This window comes from Narcine bancroftii, chromosome 7 (assembly GCF_036971445.1).
Source record: "Narcine bancroftii isolate sNarBan1 chromosome 7, sNarBan1.hap1, whole genome shotgun sequence".
NCBI lineage: Eukaryota > Metazoa > Chordata > Chondrichthyes > Torpediniformes > Narcinidae > Narcine > Narcine bancroftii.
The window spans coordinates 34,591,456-34,616,181 of record NC_091475.1 but is presented as its reverse complement, the minus strand read 5'-3'; the positions used below and the strand labels follow the sequence as shown (position 1 = coordinate 34,616,181).

Sequence of the window (24,726 nt, the reverse complement as noted above, 5' to 3'; positions counted from 1 at the left end):
TTAAAATATTTATACCCAGGGAGCAAAACAGACTGTTCTCGGATCCAGAGGAAGCACACGAATTCGCAGAACGTTTGCAGGATAGAAGGAGAGATGAAGAGATGTAACAAGAATGAAGAACGGCGATAAAGAATATATAAAGATGTAAAAACAATATATGAAAAGAACTAAAGAAGAAAAAGAGAAGGGAAGGAAAGAAGAAAGGGGAAAAAAGAGAGAGCTTTGTTATATGAGTAAAAAAAAGTTTTCTGGGGGGAGGGAATAACTGTCATTGCGAAATCAGTTGATGCGAGCAAGATTGCAATCCAAATGGAAAGGGGAGTTGTGGTTGCCCGGCAAGGAATAAGGGGCACCTCAGGGGGGGGGGGGGCATTTGAGGTTAAGGTATTATGGGGTGTGGGAATTGTTGGACCATTTTATGTTTGAAATGTGTTATCATACATTGAGTTTAAAAAGGGAAAACTAAGAGATGAAAATGGGGAAAAAGGGGGATGGATATGGCGGAAAAGAGGTGTAAACAAGATACAAGATGGCCACGTTGAACTATATGACTATAAACATTAATGGAATACATAACCAAATTAAAAGGAAGAGGCTACTAAATTTACTGAAGAAAGAAAAAATAGATATAGCATTTGTGCAGGAAACACATCTAACTGAAGTGGAATATAACAAATTAAAGAGAGACTGGGTAGGACATGTAGCGGCAGCATCATATAATTCAAAAGCTAGATGTGTCGCCATATTAGTTATCAAAAATCTACCAATCAAAATAGAGGAGGAAATAATAGATCCAGCAGGGAGGTATGTAATGATAAAGTGTCAGATATACTCAGAATTTTGGAATTTGCTCAATATATATGCACCCAATGAGGAGGATCAAAAGTTTATGCAGGATATTTTTTTGAAGATTGCAGACGCACAAGGAAATGTATTGATGGGAGGGGATTTTAACTTTAATTTGCATCCAATGTTGTATAAAACTGGACAAAAGACAAAAAGAATAAAGTAGCCAAATGTATGGTTAAATCAATGCAGGAAATGAAACTTATGGATATATGGAGGAGGCAACACCCAAGAGAGAAGGAATATTCATATTATTCGAGTAGGCATAAAACATACTCAAGGATTGATATGTTTTTGTTGTTGGCCCATATTCAAGGGAGAGTTAGGAAAACTGAATATAAAGCTAGACTACTATCAGATCATTCACCCCTGTTATTAGCAATAGAACTGGAGGACATCCTACCAAGAACATCTAGATGGAGGTTAAACTCCATGCTACTTAAAAGGCAGGAATTTAAAGACAAATTTATATTATGGGAAACAATGAAAGCCTTCATTAGAGGACAGATAATAAGTTACGTAACTAAGATGAAAAAGCATTACAATCGGGAAATAGAGGAGTTGGAAAAGGAGATAGTAAGTACAGAAAAGGAACTAGTAAAAAGGGATGATATGATGAAAAAGAGGGAATTGGTGGACAAAAAAATAAAATACGAAACATTACAAATGTCCAAGGTGGAGAAGAACATAATGAAAACAAAGCAAAAATATTACAAACTGGAAGAAAAATCACATAAAATATTAGCCTGGCAAATTAAAACAGATCAAGCTAAAAGAACTGTATTGGCATCAAGGAAAAAGGACAAACAAATTACATATAACCCAACAGAGATTAATGAAAATTTAAAGAATTTTATGAACAATTATACCAAACTGAGAATGAGGGGAAAGATGATAAAATAAAAGAGTTTTTAGCTAAAATTGAACTGCTGAAATTGCAATGAGGAACAAAACAAACTGATAAAACCATTTGAAATAGAGGAAGTACAGGATATATTAAAAATGCTGCTGAACAATAAAATATCAAAAGAGGATGGATTTCCAATAGAATTTTATAAAACATTTAAAGAGTTATTAATTCCTCCTCTCCTGGAAGTAATAAACCAGGTAGAAGAATCACAAAACTTGCCAGATTCATGTAAGACAGCAATAATTACAGTAATACCAAAGATGGGGAAGGATCCATTTAGCATCATATAGACCAATATCTCTACTTAACTCAGATTATAAGATGATAGCGAAATTATTAGCAAACAGTTTGGCCGATTGTGTACCAAAAATAGTAAAACAAGATCAAACTGGATTTATTAAGAAAAGACAAACAGCGGATAATGTCTGTAAACTTATTAATCTAATTCATGCAGTTTAAGGAAATAAGAAACCAACAGTGGCTGTTCCTTTAGATGCAGAAAAAGCCTTTGACAGAGTAGAGTGGAACTACTTATTTAAAGTATGACAGAGGTTCAATCTACCAGAAAAATATATTAATTGGTTTAAAGCATTGTATAATGGACCGTTGGCGAAGATAGCAGTAAATGGATATGTATCGAACCAATTTAAATTAAGTAGGTCAACTAGACAGGGATGTCCATTATCCCCCTCACTGTTCACCTTAGCAATAGAACCATTGGCAGAACTGATAAGAATAGAAAATAAAATAAAAGGGATAAAAATAAAGGAGAAGGAGTATAAAATCAGCTTATTTGCAGATGACATCATAGTATACCTAACAGAACCAGAGATATCAATAAAAGAATTACATAAGAAATTGAAGGAATATGGAGAAATATCGGGGTTCAAGATCAACGCAAATAAAAGTGAAGTGATGCCAATGAGTAACGCAGACTATACAGAATTTTTTAAAAAATCACCATTTAAATGGGAAGCACAAGCAATCCGATACCTAGGGATCAGGTTAGATAATAACTTAAGCCACTTGTACGACCTAAATTATCAGCCACTAATAAAGAAATTGCAGGAAGACTTAGAACAATGGAAAGAATTACCACTAATGTTGATAGGAAAAAAATGAATGACCAAATACCAAAATTATTATTGATACAAAATCCATGAATCCCTTTTACAATAGATAACCTTTCCTTTAGAGAATGGGAGAGAAAAGGAATCAAAAGAATAGAAAATTGTTTTTTGGGAAATAATTTATTAACATTTGAACAGTTGAAGTCTTTGGCTTGGCTTCGCGGACGAAGATTTATGGAGGGGGTAAAAAGTCCACGTCAGCTGCAGGCTCGTTTGTGGCTGACCAGTCCGATGCGGGACAGGCAGACACGATTGCAGCGGTTGCAAGGGAAAATTGGTTGGTTGGGGTTGGGTGTTGGGTTTTTCCTCCTTTGCCTTTTGTCAGTGAGATGGGCTCTGCGGTCTTCTTCAAAGGAGGCTGCTGCCCGCCAAACTGTGAGGCGCCAAGATGCACGGTTTGAGGCGTTATCAGCCCACTGGCGGTGGTCAATGTGGCAGGCACCAAGAGATTTCTTTAGGCAGTCCTTGTACCTTTTCTTTGGTGCACCTCTGTCACGGTGGCCAGTGGAGAGCTCGCCATATAATACGATCTTGGGAAGGCGATGGTCCTCCATTCTGGAGACGTGACCCATCCAGCGCAGCTGGATCTTCAGCAGCGTGGACTCGATGCTGTCGACCTCTGCCATCTCGAGTACCTCGGCGTTAGGGGTGTGAGCGCTCCAATGGATGTTGAGGATGGAGCGGAGACAACGCTGGTGGAAGCGTTCTAGGAGCCGTAGGTGGTGCCGGTAGAGGACCCATGATTCGGAGCCGAACAGGAGTGTGGGTATGACAACGGCTCTGTATACGCTTATCTTTGTGAGGTTTTTCAGTTGGTTGTTTTTCCAGACTCTTTTGTGTAGTCTTCCAAAGGCGCTATTTGCCTTGGCGAGTAATAACTCATGGTACAATGTTTGCATATCATCAACTGAAAGCTTATTTAAAGGATAAATTGGGAAACAGATTGAGATTACCAGAGGAAGCAGCTTTGACTATGTGATTACAGACACAATGATAATTAAAAGATTTATAACGAACATGTACATTAAGCTGCAAAATAAAGAAAATGATAAAATAAGCTATAAACCTAAATAAAAGTGGGAAAAGAATTTAAACATAAAGATAAAAAATGAAGCATGGGAAAAGTTATGTTCTGGAACTATGAAGAATACAATAAACACAAGATTACGCATGATACAATATAATTGGTTACACAGGGTATATATCACACCCCAAAAATTAAAAGAATGGGATCCAACATTATCAGATAGATGTTTTCGCTGTAAGAAGAAAATGGGAACAACAATACACACAAGTTGGGCATGTGAGAAAGTAAATATGTTTTGGGAAGAACTAAAATCAGATATTAAATAAAATCACAAAAAATAGCATACCAAAAAATCCAGAGATCTTTCTTTTAAGTAACATAAGAAGTAAAGAATTAGGCCTCAAATTGGATAAAGCGCAAAAAATATTAATTATGATAGCCTTAGCAGTAGCGAAAAAAAGTATAATGTCAACTTGGAAAATGGAAGAGAGCCTGAGAATACAGCAATGTTACATGGAAATGAATAAATGTATTCCATTGGAAAAAATAACATATAATTAAAAAAATAAAAGTCACATTGTTTGAACAAATTTGGGAACCGTACATGGAACATAAGAGAGAGAGCTTACCTCAGAGCTCCACCCACTAAAATGATAAGAAGACAAAACGACTTAATTCAGTGTGTAAAAGTAGATGATGCATTTTTCTTGTTTATTTTCCTTTGTGTGAAGACATTGTTTTATGGTTTTATTGTATTGTATAGATTGAATATTTATTGGTTTTGGAGGGGGGTGGGAAGGGGAGGGAAGGGGGGAAAATGCCATTGTGTATATTTAATGAGAAATGTTTGTACATATTTTGGTTGATACAGTGTGAAAAATTTTAAAAATTTTTTTTTAATGTAGTGCGCAGCTACAGTGGTATGATTTATTGTGGGACACTGTCAATGAAGTTGAAACCACTGAATCAGATTCAGACTGGGACCCATATGATGACTGTTTAAACAGTGAGAGTATGGATGTGTTGCCGCCATCTTTGCCTCAGATGATGATAGGGAGAGTGATTTTGAAGTATTCTAATTGTGCTGTTATTTTCAATGAAAATCTGTCGCATTTGGGTTTTTTTTGTTTTTCAAGGATCAACTTATATATCAAATCAGTTTTTCATGGATCAACTTGTACGCTGGTTCAGCGTGGATTGGATTTTGAGCTTAATTTAAGGTCTCAAAAGTATATCCGGCATATAAGTCAACCCCCTTTTTTTGAGAGTTTTTTTTTGGGTTTCACGACTTGATTTATACGCAAAAAAAAAAATCAATCTGGTTCACAAATGTCCTTCCAGGAAAGAACACTGCCATTGTGACTTATATATAACTTCAGAGCTGCTGATCCCTGTAACTTTCGACTTTCTGCTAATGTCAGGAACAAGTAGCGATGGACAATAAATGCTGGCAGAGCAGAAACATTCACGTCTAGTGAACAAATAACAGAAAATTGTTCTCAGTCCTCTGTATTCCACAGGCCTGTTGTGAATATCCATGGCTCAGGGTCTTGCTCGTACAATCATATGACTAACTTTGTTTATTTAACCAATTTTAACTGATTGTGTTGGCTGCATTCTGACCAATATGTCATAATGCCTACACGGTCTTGCTACTCTCACTTCTCACTGTATTGTGATCTTTACATCTCCTAGGGCAAAGGAATGGATTGGATTCAAGGGCACATTTTGTGACTGGATGCTGAGATAACCAAATGTGAGATTTCAGTTGTTGAGCTTACATCTATGTTGTTGTAATAGAGAAACAATGAGATTAATCGGAGAAAGCAAGTGAAAGAGCAAAAAGAAAAGGAAAAGCAAGAGCGGGTAAAACAAAAGAAGGAAATGGAGGGAGAAAATCCAGAATTGGCCATTAAAGAAGAAGAAGAAGGGGAGGAGCTGGAGGAGGAGCTCCCAATTATCTATATCCCCCCTCAACCAAGTCCCATACTATGTGGCTTCTATTCAAAGCCAGATACATTCTGGTTGTCTCTGGTAAGTCTTATCGATCATTAAAAATTTGAGAGCAGAGAAAAAGATCCTGAACTTTAAGCATTCTGTTAATTGAGCATGTCATGTCTTTGAAAAGACTTTGGAAGGAGTTCAGAAGAGATACAGTCTGGAGTTGAGAGAATTAAGTTGTATTATTGAAACAAGGAGCAATCAACTTGCTAAAGAGGATGTTATGATGGTTAAAATTATGAAAGGTCTTGATGGGAAAATGGATGGAGTTTCTTTGTACTCGTGAAGACTGTAGGGAACAAGGAAAATGAACAGCCACTTTATGTGAAGCAAACTGTTCAGACTGTCAAGTTAGCCAGCGATCAATTTTCTTGTTATTGGTTAAGGACTGGCAATGTGCAGAACACTAATTATTGCTCTTCTCAGCATTAAAATAATAAACAAGAATCTTTTAAAACCACTTCATATGAAGTGGTTCACCTGAAAAATCATATTCTGATCATCAATGGCTATAATCAAGAAACTGGGGTGTAGGATAGATTATTAATTGCCAATTATTCCTTCTCAAAGGGATAGCACAGATATAATAGGCCAAACGATTGCCTTTCGTGACAAATGCTATAATTCTATATATGATTTAAAAGGAAACTAACCCATTGGATTAATGCTAGTTCACAAGTAAAGCCACTCCCTCATTAATTTTCCTTGTAATCTATTCTCCCCATGCTTCCATCATTTCTAGCCTCTAGCTACACTAAGCAATTTTACAGGGCCCAATTAACCTTTGATTTCCACGTCATTGGAATGTAGGAGGCAAGTGGAACACCTGGAGGTACACCTTATTGCAGGTAGAATGTGTAAACTCCACACAGATGGCACCAGTTTGGGTTGATCACAGTTATTGTGGCTGTCTCAGTCATAGTTATATTTGTTGCCTCTGTGTCATAATAACCAAGCTTTACAAAGCTTTTTTTTGTTTGAATGATTGGAACTGCATGAAATCAGTATCAATGTCATGGTCTCCCATTTTTCCACTGGAGCTTTTGGGGGTATTCTGCTTGTGTGTATAATTATAATCTCTATTAATTCCTTTGGAAGTTGTAGCAGGAGAGCCCAAAGAATTTGCTACTGCCAAAACCCTGTTGAAAGAGTGGAAAAGTAGAGATTTGATAGAATCCTAGACAGGAAGGAATGGTAGTCATGGAGGGGTTTGAAAATGCCAATGAATATTTTAAAATTAAGACCTTGACAAGCCAGGAGCCAATGTAGATCAGTAACCAAAAGGTTTATGAGTGATAAAGTTAGTGTAAGTTGGAGTAAAGTTTTGGATGAGTTCAAGTTTATTTGAGATGATAAATGGGAGGACAGTTCATGTAGAGGGATGATCCATGGCAACAGGATATAATTTTGAACTTGCTTTGATAGGGATTGTGGACTCCTCGTTCTTTCCAAAGATGTTAGTTATATCTGGTATTAGCAGTGACCAGTATTCAGCTTCTTTCTTTGATCTGGCTACAAGATCCCTGATATCCTGATGCAGGAATGGGTCAAATAGCTCACTTGCAAAGGTGGATGTTGTAAAAACCCTGTCTCTGGTTTGTGGTGGAAGAAGAAACCAGATTGAAAGCTTCTCGGCCAATTATGTTGAAACCTTATTAATTATTTCCAATATTTTTTTTTCAGGGCGATTATGACTGTGGATATCTCTACCATTGTAAGTTCACAAATGATCAGAGAATCAGCGAGGACATCTCCAAGAATGAGGAAGAGCCATTTGCTTTCATTGCCATTGAAGATGCATCTGAAACCCCAATCAGAAAAATGAAATTCAAGTAGGCCATACAAAACAATAATTTAACTCTTGCCTAAAGGCTTCTAAGTGTATAGCCCAAAACCATACATAGTACATCATCTCTGGTCTTAATAGGGTTTTCTATAGATTCACCATTACATCTGGATTTTTTTGCATTAACCACAACTTGCATTATATACCACCCCTAACATGGTAAGACATTCCAAGACAAGCCACAGGACTGGTATCAAACAAGACCTTGCTTGAGCCAAAGTTTTATGAAGCTTTTAAAAGAGAAGTGGAGAGGAGAATTTTAAGATGGAATTCTAGAACATAGTTCCTTGGCAGTTGAACCATGAGGTTGTTCTTTCTACTTTATTTTAAAACTCATTTTAATGTGATAATTTGATTGATACCTTGTAACCATAAGAGCACAGAAATGTATGGGAATATACAAGCAAGAAAGTTACAGCTGTTGTGCTCTTGAACGGACTACTTATGTATGTTTAAAAAAAAACTCAATCTCACAAACCTGTGACTGTTTTAACTGCAGTTTTCTTTTTAACACTTTTTGGGGTTTTATTTTGCAATGCAGGTCAAACAATGCACTTTATAGAGCAAAGGAAAAGGTATATAACCAAAGTTTTTAATCTTTGTTCGATTGTTATATATCAGACAGCAGCAATAGAAATTAGCCCAGATGGTGTTATATTTAAAATAATATTTTTAATTATTAATTAACAATGATATAACACCATATTTAATTTATTTACACGAATCTAAACTTAACTAAACTTATCTACACTTATCTAACTTGACTCCCAACTATGCACAAATAAGTGTGTGTGTCTGTGTGTAAGTAATACCCCAAGCCACCATAGCTCAAACTACAATTCTTGAAAGGCACTTTAAAGTCTAAACTTCAGTTTCAGAAATTCAGTAGGCTTGAAATTGATGAGACACGCAGGCCTTAGATGGATGTGACACGCTGGCTTTAGTTGAAATTAGCAGTTCATGAGGTGGGTGAAAGAGACCAGGGGGTAACAGAATGTTGATTAACTTATGAAACTCTTGTCAAGATGCTTCCAACGAAATGTCCATTTTTGGACTAGTGCCAATCAAAACTCCCTTCTTCTATGACATAGGGGACACAAAGCAATTGATGCACACAAAGCATCCAGAACCCTTTTTGTGGATCAGCTGAACTCCAATAACTCTCACTCTGGTCACCATCCAAGTGCAGTATTTCTTCTGCAAGTAGAACCCTTTTTGTGGGTCAAACAAAAGTGGCCTTCACTCTTTTGGTCACAGAGTATTCTCATACCTCTATAACAAACAGGAGGAAATCAGTCAGATTGCATATAACCACGTCTGAGGCCAATCAAACGCTGTGTTTCTTCTTCAGAGAGCTATTTGCTCCTTTGCTGGCTCCTTAAAATGGCCCCTCGAATAAAACTGTGCAATGCCTCTTCAATATGCTGGTCAGATGGTCTCTGCACCTGGGATTTCCAGGGCTTCTCGCCTCACTCTGCAAATGTATCTAATTTAGGAACATGCTGTTCTTCTCCTGGCTTTGGTTAAATTTGTTCTCTTAAAGTGGCAATCCCACACAAATGAAAATGAATGAAAAATGGGAGCACATAACTGCCCGACCAGCTGAGTTTCTCCAGCATTGGGTTTTTACTTCAACAATGGTGTCTATGGACTTTTAGTGTTTTACTTCTGTCTACTGAAAAACTCTGCATAATCTCTTTGAGGGATGCCTACCCTGAAGAAGTTCTCTTTTGCTCTCCGAAGGGAGTTCGGTGGGATTCTCTCTCATGCGCCCCATCTGTAGTTCATGAAAGGATGAAGGGCTCAAGCCCTTCATCCTTCTGTCGTTCTCTAGTATTGTGCTTTTACTTGTACTTGTTTGGGTTTATTTGCCTGGATAGCATGCAAAATAATTTTTCACTGTATCCTGGTATAGATGACAGTAACAATAAACAATTCAATATCAAACTCAGTGGAACAAGTAGCACCTATGGAGGGGGTGGGGGTGGGGGTGGGGAAAGGAATTGTCCACATTTTAGATTGAGATACTGGCATATAGTAATAGATAAATGAGATTCTCCTTCGAGCCTAAGATGCAATAGCTCATGAAAGAACAAATATGTCACATTCAGTTTAATTCAATTTTGATGCAGATGCACTGCATTACAGAGACAATGCAACTAGTCCAAAGATACTCACTTGCATCTCTTTTTGTTCCAGTTCAGAAAAGGACCTGCTATTTTGTGGGATGGAAGATGGAGCTGTGCGAGTATACCCTCTTAAGTCAAATGATTATAAACTGAGATCAATGCAAAAATTCTGGAGTCTCAGTGTCCATGACAATGATTATGGTCACATCAATCAAATCTGCATCAGTCACGATGAGCAATTTCTCCTCACATGTGGAGCTGACAGCAACATCTTTGCCTTTGGTATTCTTCCTCAGGAGGAACTTGGTGAATTATTGAGTGAAAAGCAAGCTGCTGTGCCGATTCCTAGTGTAAGTTTAATGAGGTGAATTATAGTTACAAATTAGGGCCTATAGTATCCTCAATAACTAATTCTATGTCACAGAGTCGTACACCACAGAAGCTGACTCCTCCCCACTCACCTCCACCATTCCAGCCATCGTACCCATCTTTGATATTCCACTTATCAGCTTTTTGTCTACACCCTTCAATAACGGTGATTCAAGTGTTCTTCTGCAAACTTGTTAATTTTGTGAGCAGTTCACAAAAGTGCTGGAGAAACTCATAAGGCATGAACCATCAATCAGAAGTAAAAGATGGTCGACGATTTGGGCCTGAACCCCTCATCAGAAAGCTTTTATTTCCTAGGGATGTTGAGTGACCTGTTGAGCTTCTCCAGCACTTTTGTGTACTGAAAAAGATCACAGCATCTGCAAATTTTCTTGCTGTGAGAATACCTCTCTGCACCACCCACTCAAATTGTGTGTGTTGAGATGCCAACCATCCCCTGAGCGAAGAATTCTTCCTTGGATTTCCTCTGAAGTCACCCCTTTCCTTGAACTATGCACTTTGCTTTTAGACATTTCTGCTGTGAGGAAAAAGTTTCTCATGATTTGCCATATCTAATCTCCAAGCCACCCACCCAGTCTTATGTTGGCCAAGGTTAACAAATTCCACCTCCATTCTTTCCTCACAAATGAAATGATCCTTCCCAAGCAACAATATTGATGACCCAGTCTGTTTTATTCAGTCATTTCTACCTGAATAAGTGAGTTGTTTGTTCATTCCTACAAAGGAGGAGCAACCTGTAAATGGTCTAATCTCTTGATATACAGAGAGACCTCGCCTTACGACGTCCCAACTTGCGATATTTCTAAGATAAGATAGTCAGAATCAGGTACTTTCAGATTCAAGTTATGATGTTTCCCTGCACTTGTGATATGTGGCACAGCTTTGGAATGTCTTTTTTATCCAGTTTAATTTATGTTATAATAAAGGTTTTCAGCATTTAAATAAAACTGAAATAAAAATGGTAGAGGGCACTATTAGTGCTATTGTTTCAACATGATAATTTCAATTTACAGTGCGAGTCCTGGAAGGTAAATAGGGGGACTACCTATACTGTTTCACAGTTGTACTTGGACTGACAATTGAGATAACAACAATGGTCCCAGCACTGATTCCTGAGGCTCACCTCTAGTCTGAGAAGCAATCATCCACCACTACTCTCTGGCTTCTCCTGTCCATCCATTGTTGAATCCAGTTCACTACTTCACCGTGAATACCTAGTGTCTGAACCTTCCTGACTAACCTCCTATGTGGGACCTTGTCAAAGGCCTTAAAGTCCATGTAGACAACACCCACAGACTTTCCTTCGTCAACTTTCCAGGAAACCTCCTTGAAAAACCCTACAAGATTGGTTACACCCGACCTACCGCGCACAAAGCCATATTGACTGTCCCTCATCAGTTTCTGGCTATCCAAATAATTGTATATTTGATCTCTTAGAACTCCTTCATAATTTTACTTACTACTGATGTCAGTCTCACCGGTCTAAAATTTCCAGGGTTACTTTTGGAGCTTTTTTTAAAACAACGGAACAATGTAACATACCCTCCAATTCTCTGCACCACATCTATGTCTAAGGACATTTTCAATATTTCTGCCAGAGTCCCTGTAATTTCTAAAATAGCCTCTTTCAAGGTCCAAGGGTATATTTTGTCCACCCTTATTTGCTTTAAGACAGCAAACACTTCCTCCTCTTTAATCTGTAGAGGTACCATGACCTCACTGCTTGTTTTCCTGACTTCTCACGATTCTGTGCCTGCTTCCTGAGTGAATACCGATGAGGGGAAAAAAAAACACAAGATCTCCCCCATATCTTTTGGCTCCATGCAAAGCCGACCACTCTGATCTTCAAGGGGACAATTTTGTTCCTTACTGTCCTTTTGCTCTTAATATACCTGTAGATACCATTAAGATTTTCCTTCACATTATCTGCCAAAACAATCTCATGTCTTTGGTTTGCTTTTCTTGCCTTCTTTATACTCAAATACCTCATTTGCTCTATGCCTATCTATACCTGATATACACCTTCTGAACCAATTCCCAATATCCCTCTGCCTGGTAACCTTGCCTTTAATCCTGACAGGAACATACAAACTCTACACTCAAAATTTCACCTTTGAAATTATTGTACTTTTTTGGAAGTTCACCTAAGCTACAAACAAGCATATATTTATTAGTTATCCTTCTCTTTGCCAATTGCTAAGTGTACACAATCATACACTTTTACCTGCGTAACCTTCTACAACAAATGGGCTTTGCCATCAACGCTAATATCCCATGAATTAGTAAAAGTAATGTACTGTAATATATACACACACTGCACTTTCACATCAATCACACTCTCCAAGTTTTTTTATACATGTATGTCCATTCAGAATTTTTTCTGATATTTGTACATTCAAAGATCAATAACTAACACATACAATTTTCAGAAATGTACACTACTCTGGAGTTGGGAAATACTCTGATATATTTGTTTATTTTTTAACAGATAAGCTTTGCACATGATAAAATAGCAGATGACATTGATGACCCAAATGCATACAGGTTGGTTGTTAATTTACTATTAAAACCATTGTCTCAATGATGTCTTTTCTTTGGCTTGGCTTCGCGGACGAAGATTTATGGAGGGGGTAAAAAGTCCACGTCAGCTGCAGGCTCGTTTGTGGCTGACAAGTCCGATGCAGGACAGGCAGACACGATTGCAGCGGTTGCAAGGGAAAATTTGTTGGTTGGTGTTGGGTTTTTCCTCCTTTGCCTTTTGTCAGTGAGGTGGGCTCTGCGGTCTTCTTCAAAGGAGGTTGCTGCCCGCCAAACTGTGAGGCGCCAAGATGCACGGTTTGAGGCGTTATCAGCCCACTGGCGGTGGTCAATGTGGCAGGCACCAAGAGATTTCTTTAGGCAGTCCTTGTACCTTTTCTTTGGTGCACCTCTGTCACGGTGGCCAGTGGAGAGCTCGCCATATAACACGATCTTGGGAAGGCGATGGTCCTCCATTCTGGAGAAGTGACCCATCCAGCGCAGCTGGATCTTCAGCAGCGTGGACTCGATGCTGTCGACCTCTGCCATCTCGAGTACTTCGACGTTAGGGGTGTAAGCGCTCCAATGGATGTTGAGGATGGAGCGGAGACAACGCTGGTGGAAGCGTTCTAGGAGCCGTAGGTGGTGCCAGTAGAGGACCCATGATTCGGAGCCGAACAGGAGTGTGGGTATGACAACGGCTCTGTATACGCTTATCTTTGTGAGGTTTTTCAGTTGGTTGTTTTTCCAGACTCTTTTGTGTAGTCTTCCAAAGGCGCTATTTGCCTTGGCGAGTCTGTTGTCTATCTCATTGTCGATCCTTGCATCTGATGAAATGGTGCAGCCGAGATAGGTAAACTGGTTGACCGTTTTGAGTTTTGTGTGCCCGATGGAGATATGGGGGGGCTGGTAGTCATGGTGGGGAGCTGGCTGATGGAGGACCTCAGTTTTCTTCAGGCTGACTTCCAGGCCAAACATTTTGGCAGTTTCCGCAAAGCAGGACGTCAAGCGCTGAAGAGCTGGCTCTGAATGGGCAACTAAAGCGGCATCATCTGCAAAGAGTAGTTCACGGACAAGTTTCTCTTGTGTCTTGGTGTGATCTTGCAGGCGCCTCAGATTGAAGAGACTGCCATCCGTGCGGTACCGGATGTAAACAGCGTCTTCATTGTTGGGGTCTTTCATGGCTTGGTTCAGCATCATGTTGAAGAAGATTGAAAAGAGGGTTGGTGCGAGAACACAGCCTTGCTTCACGCCATTGTTAATGGAGAAAGGTTCAGGGAGCTCATTGCTGTATCTGACCCGACCTTGTTGGTTTTCGTGCAGTTGGATAATCATGTTGAGGAACTTTGGGGGACATCCGATGCGCTCTAGTATTTGCCAAAGCCCTTTCCTGCTCACGGTGTCGAAGGCTTTGGTGAGGTCAACAAAGGTGATGTAGAGTCCTTTGTTTTGTTCTCTGCACTTTTCTTGGAGCTGTCTGAGGGCAAAGACCATGTCAGTGGTTCCTCTGTTTGCGCGAAAGCCGCACTGTGATTCTGGGAGAATATTCTCGGCGACACTAGGTATTATTCTATTTAGTAGAATCCTAGCGAAGATTTTGCCTGCAATGGAGAGCAACGTGATTCCCCTGTAGTTTGAGCAGTCTGATTTCTCGCCTTTGTTTTTGTACAGGGTGATGATGGTGGCATCACGAAGATCCTGAGGCAGTTTACCTTGGTCCCAACAAAGCTTGAAAAACTCATGCAGTTTGGCATGCAGAGTTTTGCCGCCAGCCTTCCAGACTTCTGGGGGGATTCCATCCATACCTGCTGCTTTGCCACTTTTCAGTTGTTCGATTGCCTTATATGTCTCATCCAGGGTGAGAACCTCATCCAGCTCTAGCCTTAGGGGCTGTTGAGGGAGCTGGAGCAGGGCGGAATCTTGGACTGAGCGGTTGGCACTGAAAAGAGATTGGAAGTGTTCTGACCATCGGTTGAGGATGGAGATCTTGTCGCTGAGGAGGACTTTGCCGTCTGAGCTGCGCAGCGGGCTTTGGACTTGGGGTGAGGGGCCGTACACAGCCTTTAGAGCCTCGTAGAAACCCCTGAAGTCGCCAATGTCCGCGCTGAGCTGTGTTCGTTTGGCGAGGCTAGTCCACCACTCATTTTGGATCTCCCGGAGTTTGCGCTGAAGATGGCTGCATGCGCGACGGAAGGCTTGTTTCTTCTCTGGACAGGACGGCTTTGTAAGGTGAGCCTGGTGGGCAGCTCGCTTCTTTGCCAGCAGCTCCTGGATTTCCTGGCTGTTTTCATCAAACCAGTCCTTGTTTTTCCTGGAGGAGAAGCCCAGTACCTCTTCAGTGGATTGCAGTATGGTAGTCTTCAACTGATCCCAGAGGGTTTCAGGGGACGGGTCCGTGAGGCGGGTTGCATCGTCGAGCTTTGCTTTGAGGTTTGCCTGGAAGTTTCCTCTCGCTTCGTCTGACTGCAGGTTTCCAACATTGAACCTCTTTCTGGGGGCTTTATTGTTCCTGGGCTTTGGTTTGAAGTGAAGGTTGAGCTTGCAGCGAACCAGCCGGTGGTCAGTGTGGCATTCTGCGCTAGGCATGACCCTGGTGTGGAGCACATCTCGTTTGTCACTTTCTCGCACCAGGATGTAGTCCAGGAGGTGCCAGTGTTTGGATCGGGGATGCATCCAGGTGGTCTTAAGGCTGTCCCTCTGCTGAAAAAGGGTGTTTGTAATGACAAGCCGCTGTTCTGTGCAGAGCTCCAACAGGAGGCGCCCATTATCGTTGCACTTGCCAACGCCATGCTTGCCCAGGATTCTTGGCCAGGTTTCTGAGTCTTTGCCGACACGAGCGTTGAAGTCGCCCAGGATGACAACCTTGTTGGCTGTAGGGGTACGTTGGATGAGGTTGCGCAGGTCGGTGTAGAACTTGTTCTTTTCTGCTGGTTCCGCCTGGAGGGTTGGAGCATAGACACTGATGAGGGTGATGTGACGCTTGTTTTGAAGTGGGAGTCGCATGGACATGATTCGGTCCGAGAGGCCTGTCGTAAGGTTTTCGAGTTTGGAGGCAATGAAGCTCTTGACCATGAAGCCTACACCAGATAGGCGTCGTTCATCCGAAGGCTTGCCAGACCAGTAGAGTGTGTAGCCCGCGCCGCGTTCTTGGAGGCTGCCTACATCTGCCAGGCGGACTTCACTGAGAGCGGCTATGTCGATGTCAAGTCTGAGGAGTTCATGTGCAATGAGGGCAGACCGACGTTCAGGTCGGTGGCTGTCAGCCTTGTCTAGCATGGTTCTGATGTTCCAGCATGCTAGCTTGAGTTTGTGAGCATCTTTTGAGGGGGAGGACGTGGAGGGGGAGGACGTGGAGGGGGAGGACGTGGAGGGGGAGGACGTGGAGGGGGAGGACGTGGAGGGGGAGGACGTGGAGGGGGAGGACGTGGAGGGGGAGGACGTGGAGGGGGAGGACGTGGAGGGGGAGGACGTGGAGGGGGAGGACGTGGAGGGGGAGGACGTGGACCTGTCCTCGGGCCTGCGCAAAGGAGCTTTTAGGTGGAAATGTTAAAAAAAAATCATAGATGAATGAAGAGTTGCACTTAATTGTGAAAGTTCAAAGTATTTAATCCCTCCCTCTGAGTGCTGAAAGTTTAAAGACAAATTAATTCTTCCCTGAAGCCCTTTAAGGTGTTCCTCAGAACTTTTGAACCAGATTTTGTCATTAGTTCTAATCTCCATGTGACTTGCTGCTCATTTTCTCTGATCATTCTATTAATTGGAATGTTCAACTCCATCAGTGGTTTTCAAACTTTTTCTTTCCGCTCATATACCATCTTAAGTAATTCCTATGACATAGGTGCTTTGTGATTAGTAAAGGATTACTTAAGGTGGTATGTGGGTGGAAAGAAGGAGGTTGAAAACCACTGTTTTAATCATTTCTAATTGACTCGTTATGTGCACGGTTTCATAACTCCAAAGGAAATGAGCCAAAGACTATTTTTCCCAAGCAAGATATTTCAGTAACAATTGGGTCTAGAGCAGTGATTCTTAACCCTCCCTTCCCACACACATACCACCTTAAGTAATCCCTTACTAAACACGGAGAACCTATGGCATAGGGATTACTTAGGTATGTAAGTGGAAAGAAAAAGTTTGAAAACCACTGAACTACATTAATAGGCTTATTTAAATACTTTCGTTAGAGAGTAATATGGTGAAGTAGATCATCTATCTGATGCAGAACACATTTGATGTTATTCTTTTGGAATGAATAGATTAAAATTGCAAAAGTAGCCATTCAGACCATCTCTAAATCTTTCACCTCACAGTTTAAACCAATGCTCCCCAATTTTGGACTCCCCCATGCTTTCAAAAACCAAATATTCACCTTATCTATGTCCCTCATGATTTTATGCACCATTAATAAGGTCACCACTTAGCTCTTCCTCCCCACAGGAAAAAAAAGTTCCAGCCTGACCAAACTCTCCTTCTAACTCAAGCTCTCCAATCCTGACAACATCCACATGAATCTCACCTGCACCTTCTCCAGCATTATTATTATTATGCTATTTCTGTCAAATTGAGCAGGCATTGAAGGAGGCAAATTAATGAAATATATTCATCAGGACTCTCAGTCACTTGTTTCTTTTTAAATGAGGATGGAAACTATGCTGGATCTAGTTATGGAGAAAGAACTTGGCAAGTGATATGTGATACAGTAGGAGAACAGCCAGATTTTAGTGTGATTGTGCTACATTTACGTTGACGTATTTATGGGAAAGGGGAAGAGAAATTAAGAGGTATTAGATCCCAACTGGAAGAGAGAGACTTTGAGTAATGTTGAGTATAGATACAAACTGTGAAAGGAAAGAGCATCCAGAACTAGAACTCGCTTGAACACAACAGAAAGGGAGATTACCACAAAACAAAAAGTTTTCAGAAGGAGATACAGGACTGACTGCAGACATCAGAACCTGGAACAAAAAACAATCTGCTGTTGGTCCTGAGCTCAACCTTCCAGCAGATTCTTTTTTTGCATTTGTAATTCCACACATTGTTCTTGTACAATTGGCTTTTACCAGCAGGTTGTTAAATAACCAGAGTTGAGGGTGAATTTTAAGTGAGAAAAGGCAAAATGTGAAAAAGGATACCAGGGTGACATAAAAGGAACAGAACCCTTCACATTGACTTGAAGAAGGGTTCCAGTCTGAAACATGAACAAGGCTTTTTCTCCCACTGATACTGCTCCACTTGCTGAGTTCCTCCAGCAGGTTGTGTTTTACTCCAAATTAAGATGTCATCTGGTCCAGATGGATACATTTTAGATTGTGGCCTGAGTGAAAATATAAAATTTGGTCTCAGCCCACCAATCTTCCTTGTATATAGCAATCACACCACTTGCCTGAGTGATTGTAAATGCTAATCCCCATTTATAAAAGAGTAGAGAAATGAGCCAATAACTACAGGACAGTTGTCAATTTTAATGATGGGAAACAGCATCTGATATCAAAAACAAAAATAAAATTCTTGCATTTTCAAAAGTACAACCATAGTATCAACAATATTTCTTTCAGCTTCGAATGGTTTAAATTTGTGTTTTCAGGATTATTATCTTACTGTTTCTGAATTATATCCAAATATCCATTTAGATGTTTGAGAAATGTGCAGACTTCAGTATTAAAGTATGGGAATGTATTTTTCTCCAAATTACCCCTCTTTTCAGGGTCTACTTTCTAATTCCTTAGTGTTCTGTGACTAAAAATGTAAATTTGTTGGTATTGGTGATGAAGCTGACTCCTCACTGTGCTGGGAGCGGACTTTCTTTCACTCGCTGTTTTTCAGCTGCTTTTAATACAAAACTGAATTGTTTATTGTCACATGTTCAGAAATATGGTGACAAGCTTAGTTTTCAATGCTGCATGTTTTGAAGTCATCAGCCACTGCATATTATTCTATTTCTGTTTACTTCCTTGTATGTAGTCTTGAAAATGCTAAACAGAAGGCAGAAATGGATCTAATATTGAAGATGGCAGAGGAAAAGAAGGCAAAGAAAAGGATGGAGTTAAATAAATTGCAAGAAGAATTTAAGCAACTTCAAATAAAAAATGCAGAACTCCCTGAACATGTACAGCTTAATAAAAAGGTAACATTTAAGAGTTTATTTCTTAATTTTTGTTTAACTCATCACAAGAGAGTGGTAGGTTTCCAAATGTTATTAACCTCAATGGAAGACATAATATTCTTACAAGAAATAGAGAGGATTAAGATATCAATGTTCTTAAGAGAATAATAGAAGTTAAAAAAAATTCTGGCATAACAATATTATGCAAGTATATTCTCAAGGCATTAATTACTTTTGCAGTTCAAGAGTGGTCTCTCTATCGCTGATTAAGAGCAAAATGATTTATCAGTGTCACACTTCGGCGATCTCTGTGGGCTCAGTAAAATTAAATAATTGATGTTACTGTGAGGGGTTGGTGTCAATTGGGATTGTGCAAAAACATTTTGCTGGAACAAGGAAATAAGCATAACGCTTGTTCAATAACAAACTAAAGCCTCAGCTACAAACCTGAGTGTTGGAGTGGAACATAAACATGTAGTCTTTGATGCCCAAAACAGAACATTTTAGTGTGATTGTGCCACATTTACGTTGATGTATTTATGGGAAAGGGGAAGAGAAATTAAGAGGTATAAGGTCCCAACTGACTTTGAAGCTTAGAATTAGCAACCATAATACTACTGTTCCGTGTCCTGAAACCTGTTAACATTTAGTTCAAATCTACAGTTTTATTTTCATTCTCCAATTTCATTGTTTTTCCCCTTACCTACATAAAATGCCATCTGGGGATGTACTCGCTGGATTTAGAAGAATGAGAGGGGATTTATTTTAGATTTATTGTCAGGGTGAATACGTGACATCACATACAACCCAGAGATTCTTTTTCCTGTAGACAACGTGGAATTACAACTTATTGGTAGTGCAAGAAAAACTGTACATCATGCATACGTGTAAACAAATAAAGAACTGTAAACAGATAGTGAATGTAAACAAACTGGCTGGAATATAGAGGGAATGTTTAAAAAAAATCAATAAATTGTACAAGTAAGAGTCCTTAAATAAGTCCCTGATTGAATTTGTTGTTGAGGAGTCTGGAGGGATAGCAGCTGTTCCTGAACCTGGTGGTGCGAGTCTTGTGGCACCCATGATTTTCCTGATGGCAGCAGTGAGAACAGAGCGTGTGCTGGGTGGTGTGGATCCTTGATGATTGCTGCTGGTCTCTGATAACTGTGTTTCCTGCTGGGCTGTGTCCAATACCTTTTAGAGGGCTTTACGCTCAGGGGTATTGGTGTCCCCATACCCAACTGTGTTGCAGCTGGTCAGCACACTTTCCACCTCACGTCATGCCAAACCTCCGCAAACTTCTGAGGAAGTAAAGGCATTGATGTGCTTACTTCACGATGCCATTGGTGTGTTGGGTCCAGGAAAGATCCTTTGAGATAGTGATTCCCAAGAACTTAAATTTGCTCAACCTTTTTACCTCTGATCCCCCAATATCACTGGATTGTATACCCCTGGCTTTCCCTTCTTGAAGTCAACAATCAGGTCCTTAGTTTTGGTGACATTGAGTGCAAGGTCGGATCTTATAAAATCACTTAAAATTATGAAAGTGTAGCATGCCCTCTGCGCAAAGTGTGGAGTAAGAATGGCAGTCACACATGCGCACAGTTGAAGCCTGACTTATTGCTCTGCCAGCTTTGTTTAAATTCACTCCCTGCCTCTGACGACAGGAGTGACATCATCGCATCGCTAGCCTCCAACTGGCCGGCGTTCCTGCTGTTTCCCACCATGTGGGAGATCACATAGAACAACCACCGCTGGTCCCTGCAGGGCATTTGCTGGCTGCTACACGTTCCCCCCCGACCCCAGAACCAGCGATTGGTGCATCCACTGCCGCTTTGTGCGGTCTACCTCTGCATTGTGGGGGCTGAGTTTCGACTGGCTGACTCATGTCAACATGGACCGGTTTCAGGCAGTCGAGGGTGAAGGCTTCCTCTCTGCCAGCAATGTTCGATACACACTTTGACCAATTATACCTGATGACTCTGTATGGCCCCTCGTATGGCCGTTGAAGAGGTGCCTGGTGTGCTCCTCTTCACACAAAAACATATTCACAGGTGTGCAAGTCCTTGGGGATGAATGATTTGGGCTGCCTGTGTGGCGAGGGCTAGGGTACCCAGTCTTTCCCTCAGCTGTTCCAATGTAACCGTGGGGATTTATGGATCCTTGGCTATGGTCAAGAACTCCCCCGGGATTACCAAGGGCACACCATAGACTATCTCTGTTGCAGAGGCATTAAATTCTTTGGGCATGGTGCATATCCCCAGAAGGATCCAAGGCAGTTCATCCGCCCAGTTGGTCCCATTGAGCTGGGCCATCAGGGCTGCTTTTAAGTGTCTGTGAAACTACTCCACCAACCTGTTGGCCTGTAGGTGATATGCCATGATATGGTGGAATTGTTTGGCTAGTGCTGCCCAGAGCCAAGAGGTAAAGTACGTTCCCCTATTAGAGGTGAGATGTTCCAGGACTCCGAACCTGGAAACCCAGGCGTTGATTAATGCCTTGGTGTCAACCATGGGGACTGGCTCCCACCTCATGGAGCAGTCAACCATAGTGAGGTGGTATCTTGCCCCACAATATTGATGTGGCTGAACCTACGCCTCACTGGCTCAAAAATCTGGGGAGGTGCTTTAGTGTGAGTTTGCTCCTTGGACGCCTGGCAGAGTGTACAGGTCTTGGCCCACTGACTGACCTGGCCACCATCTTTACCATAGTGCTGATGGCCGGATGCACCAGGTTGTGCACCACGTCGAAGACCTGCTGTCTCCATGCTGCCAACACGATGAGGCGGGGTTTGCTGGTGGAGACATTGCAGAGGAGCGACTGGTGGCTGGGGGCAATGACGACATCCTCCAGCCGCAGCCTGGAAAGCGCTGTCCTGTACACTGGGATCTCAGGGTCGTCATATTGTGCCCTGGCAAGGACTGAGTAGTCTATGCCCTTGGATAGGGCATGGATGGATTCGATGGCAGGGCGGGAGAGTGTATCAGCCACCCAGTTGCTCTTGCCAGTAATGTGTTATCAGCCACCCAGTTGCTCTTGCCAGCAATGTGTTGGATGTCCGTGGTGAATTTGGATACGTAGGAAAGATACATCTGCAGCCTAACAGACCTAATGGGCCAGTTTGTGGAAGGTGAAAGTTAGTGGTCTGTGGTCTGTGAAGACCTTGAATTGTCTGCCTTCTAGAAAGTATCGGAAGTACCTGACCACCAGGTACAGCGCCAATAGCTCCTGTTCAAAGGCACTGTATTTAAGTTCAAGTGACCAAAGATGCCTGCTAAAGAAGGCTAGGAGCTGCCATTGCCTGTTGAGTAGCTGTTTGAGAAACCCTCCGACCACTGTGCTGGAGGCATCCACTGTGAATACAGTCGGCAGCTCCCTGCCAGGGGTGAACCAGAAGGGTGCCAGGGCGTCCTTAGCCTTCTGGTCCCTACAGGGCCCTCGCGATCACCGAGTTCGCCGGCCATTTTGTGAGCCGGGTTGCAACTCAGTTTGCAGGCTGCTACAAAAGTGTGGGAGACTAGAACTAGGAGACATAGTCTCAGGATACGGGTAGTAGCTTCAGGATGGAGATGAGGAGGAACTGATTTTCCCAGAAGGTGGTGAATCTATGGAATTTGCTGTCCATTGAAGCAGTGGAGGCCAACTCAGTAAATATATTTGACAGGTTAGATAGATTTTTACATAGTAGGGGAAATTAAGGGATCTGGTGAAAAAGTAGGTAGGTGGAGGTCAAGCTATTATAACATCAGCCATGATCTCATTGATTAGCAGAGCAAGCTCAACTAGCCAGATGGCCTACTCCACTCCTGCTCCTGTTTCTGATGTTCTTGTGTTCATATCTGCCAATCATCAGCTCAACTTCCTGATTTATCTAAATGTCTTTTGTAATTGATTTTGTCATCTGGCATGCAATATTTTTAGGATTTTGAAATTGATAAAAGGATTCAAGATCAAATTAACAGACAAATAACTGATCGGATTGAGATGGTTTATAAAGAAATGGCATGGGAACAAGAAAAGTATCGAATTGGCCTCCAAAAACTTAAAGCCAGGTAAAGTGAATGTAAGCATCAGTTTTTCAAATGTTCATAAGCTATCAATTATCAGTTAATTTGTTAACATATTAGAATTCTGAGAGGAATCACAAGATAAATTATGTACAGCATTGAGCAGGCCCTTTGGCCCACCATCCATACTGACCATCCACCACTCGTTTACACTCATCTTACATTGATCCCATTTTTAAAATTCTCCCCATACTCTCATCAATTCTCTTCTGATTCTACCGCCCACCTACATACTAGGGGCAACATACAGTATTCTGTTAACCTAATAACCTGCGTTCCTTTAGGTTGTGGGAGGAAACTGAAGCACCCAGAGGAAAGGCATGGTAACTGGGACAACATGTGGACTCCACACAGATAGTACTGGAGGTCAGGACTGAACCTGGGTCTGTGGCTCTTTGAGAAAGCAGATGTCCTGGTGGCACAATTGAAGGGGAATTTTATAAAGTTGATTTTACATGGTTGTAGCAATTTCAATCAATAAAATAGTCACTTGGAGGCTTAAGTGAGGCTTTTGTCTGCGATGTGTTTCTCGAATGAATCAGCACCAAGCTCCAAATGAATTTTTTTAAACAGTTTTTATTAAGAAACACAAAAAGGCTGACATCTGTAATGTTGTTCAAGTCAAATACCAATTGATCATAACATGTAATGTGTAACGTTCTAACGTCTGTATAATGACCGTGTAATAGTCAACAGAAATTATTGATGCCTAATTCGCCCTCCTGGGATCACCCAACTGATGACGCAGGCTAACAAACTTGCTCTTCAACGCGCGCAAACCCTTGCACGTGCTCATTCCAGAACACCCTGGCCCTGGCTCCAACCGTTTGCTGCCAGGGCCGAGCCAAGCACCTATGCTTCAACCCAGTCTATATCACCCTGCGCACTGACGGACACACCAGCCCCATAGAAGAAGCCCATAGGCTTCGGGACACCACTGACACGCGGCCAAGCCACAGGTAAGAAACGAGCCTTTGGCTTTACACCGGCCCCTAGTTATTATGAGATGTGATGTCTCTAATAATAATTACATAATTATACAATCAATAATAAATAACAATTAACCACATAACATTCAAACATTACGTAGGACTTCTTTCTTCATTTGTTATAAGGCCAGAGGTTGCCAGCATGTAGCCTTGAAAAGAGTGATCTTTCTCACCACTGCAGTATGTGCAGTGGGCAAAGTACAAAACACAAAAACAACAAAATAAAGTCAGTTTGTACTTATCAAAGTTCCTCCGTCTTCTCTAGAATCCTTGAGTTAAAAATAACGACCAGTAAACTTCAGATTTTCCTTTGACAGAATTGGCACAGGTTTCCTTTTGAGTTTAACATGAGGTAAGTCTTCAACATATTGTTTGTCTTTCTTCAGCACTCTGGCTTCTCATAGGAAAATATTGAACTCTTAGAACCAGATTTTGAAGATTTATCTGATCCTCTCGATTTTAATAAATGAGCCTTTTTAACCTTCCCTGCAACAGATTTACTCATCCTTTTCTTTCTTTTCAGCAGTTGGTCATAGATCAGGTAAGATTCAAATGACATTAGTTCTTCAAACTCATCAACAGCCACAGCATTTGTAGCATCCTTCTGTAAAGAAGTTGACTCCTTCCACTTAAAGCTCCTACAAATCACTTTAACTAGAACTGCAGCTTTTTCTACCACTCTGGCTTCCTTTGCTTTGTCCTGCAATTTCAGATCAAATTTTGCAACTTCCAATTCAGTCTAATTTTCTGACAGTTTATTTTGAAGCCTTT

At 41.2% G+C, this 24,726-nt stretch overlaps 1 protein-coding gene across 4 annotated transcripts in view; it reads left to right on the top strand.

The window, feature by feature from the left end:
- The window catches only part of LOC138738724 (cilia- and flagella-associated protein 44-like), a 127,084-nt gene that overhangs the window by 63,878 nt on the left and 38,480 nt on the right, over window positions 1-24,726 (top strand). For all 4 annotated transcript variants that reach the window (XM_069889504.1, XM_069889503.1, XM_069889501.1 and 1 more), the window contains exons 16-21: window positions 5,714-5,947; window positions 7,598-7,746; window positions 9,960-10,239; window positions 12,768-12,823; window positions 18,758-18,920; window positions 22,821-22,951. In XM_069889504.1, coding sequence (XP_069745605.1) covers window positions 5,714-5,947; window positions 7,598-7,746; window positions 9,960-10,239; window positions 12,768-12,823; window positions 18,758-18,920; window positions 22,821-22,951 — 1,013 coding nt within the window. The remainder of the gene's footprint in view (window positions 1-5,713; window positions 5,948-7,597; window positions 7,747-9,959; window positions 10,240-12,767; window positions 12,824-18,757; window positions 18,921-22,820; window positions 22,952-24,726) is intronic.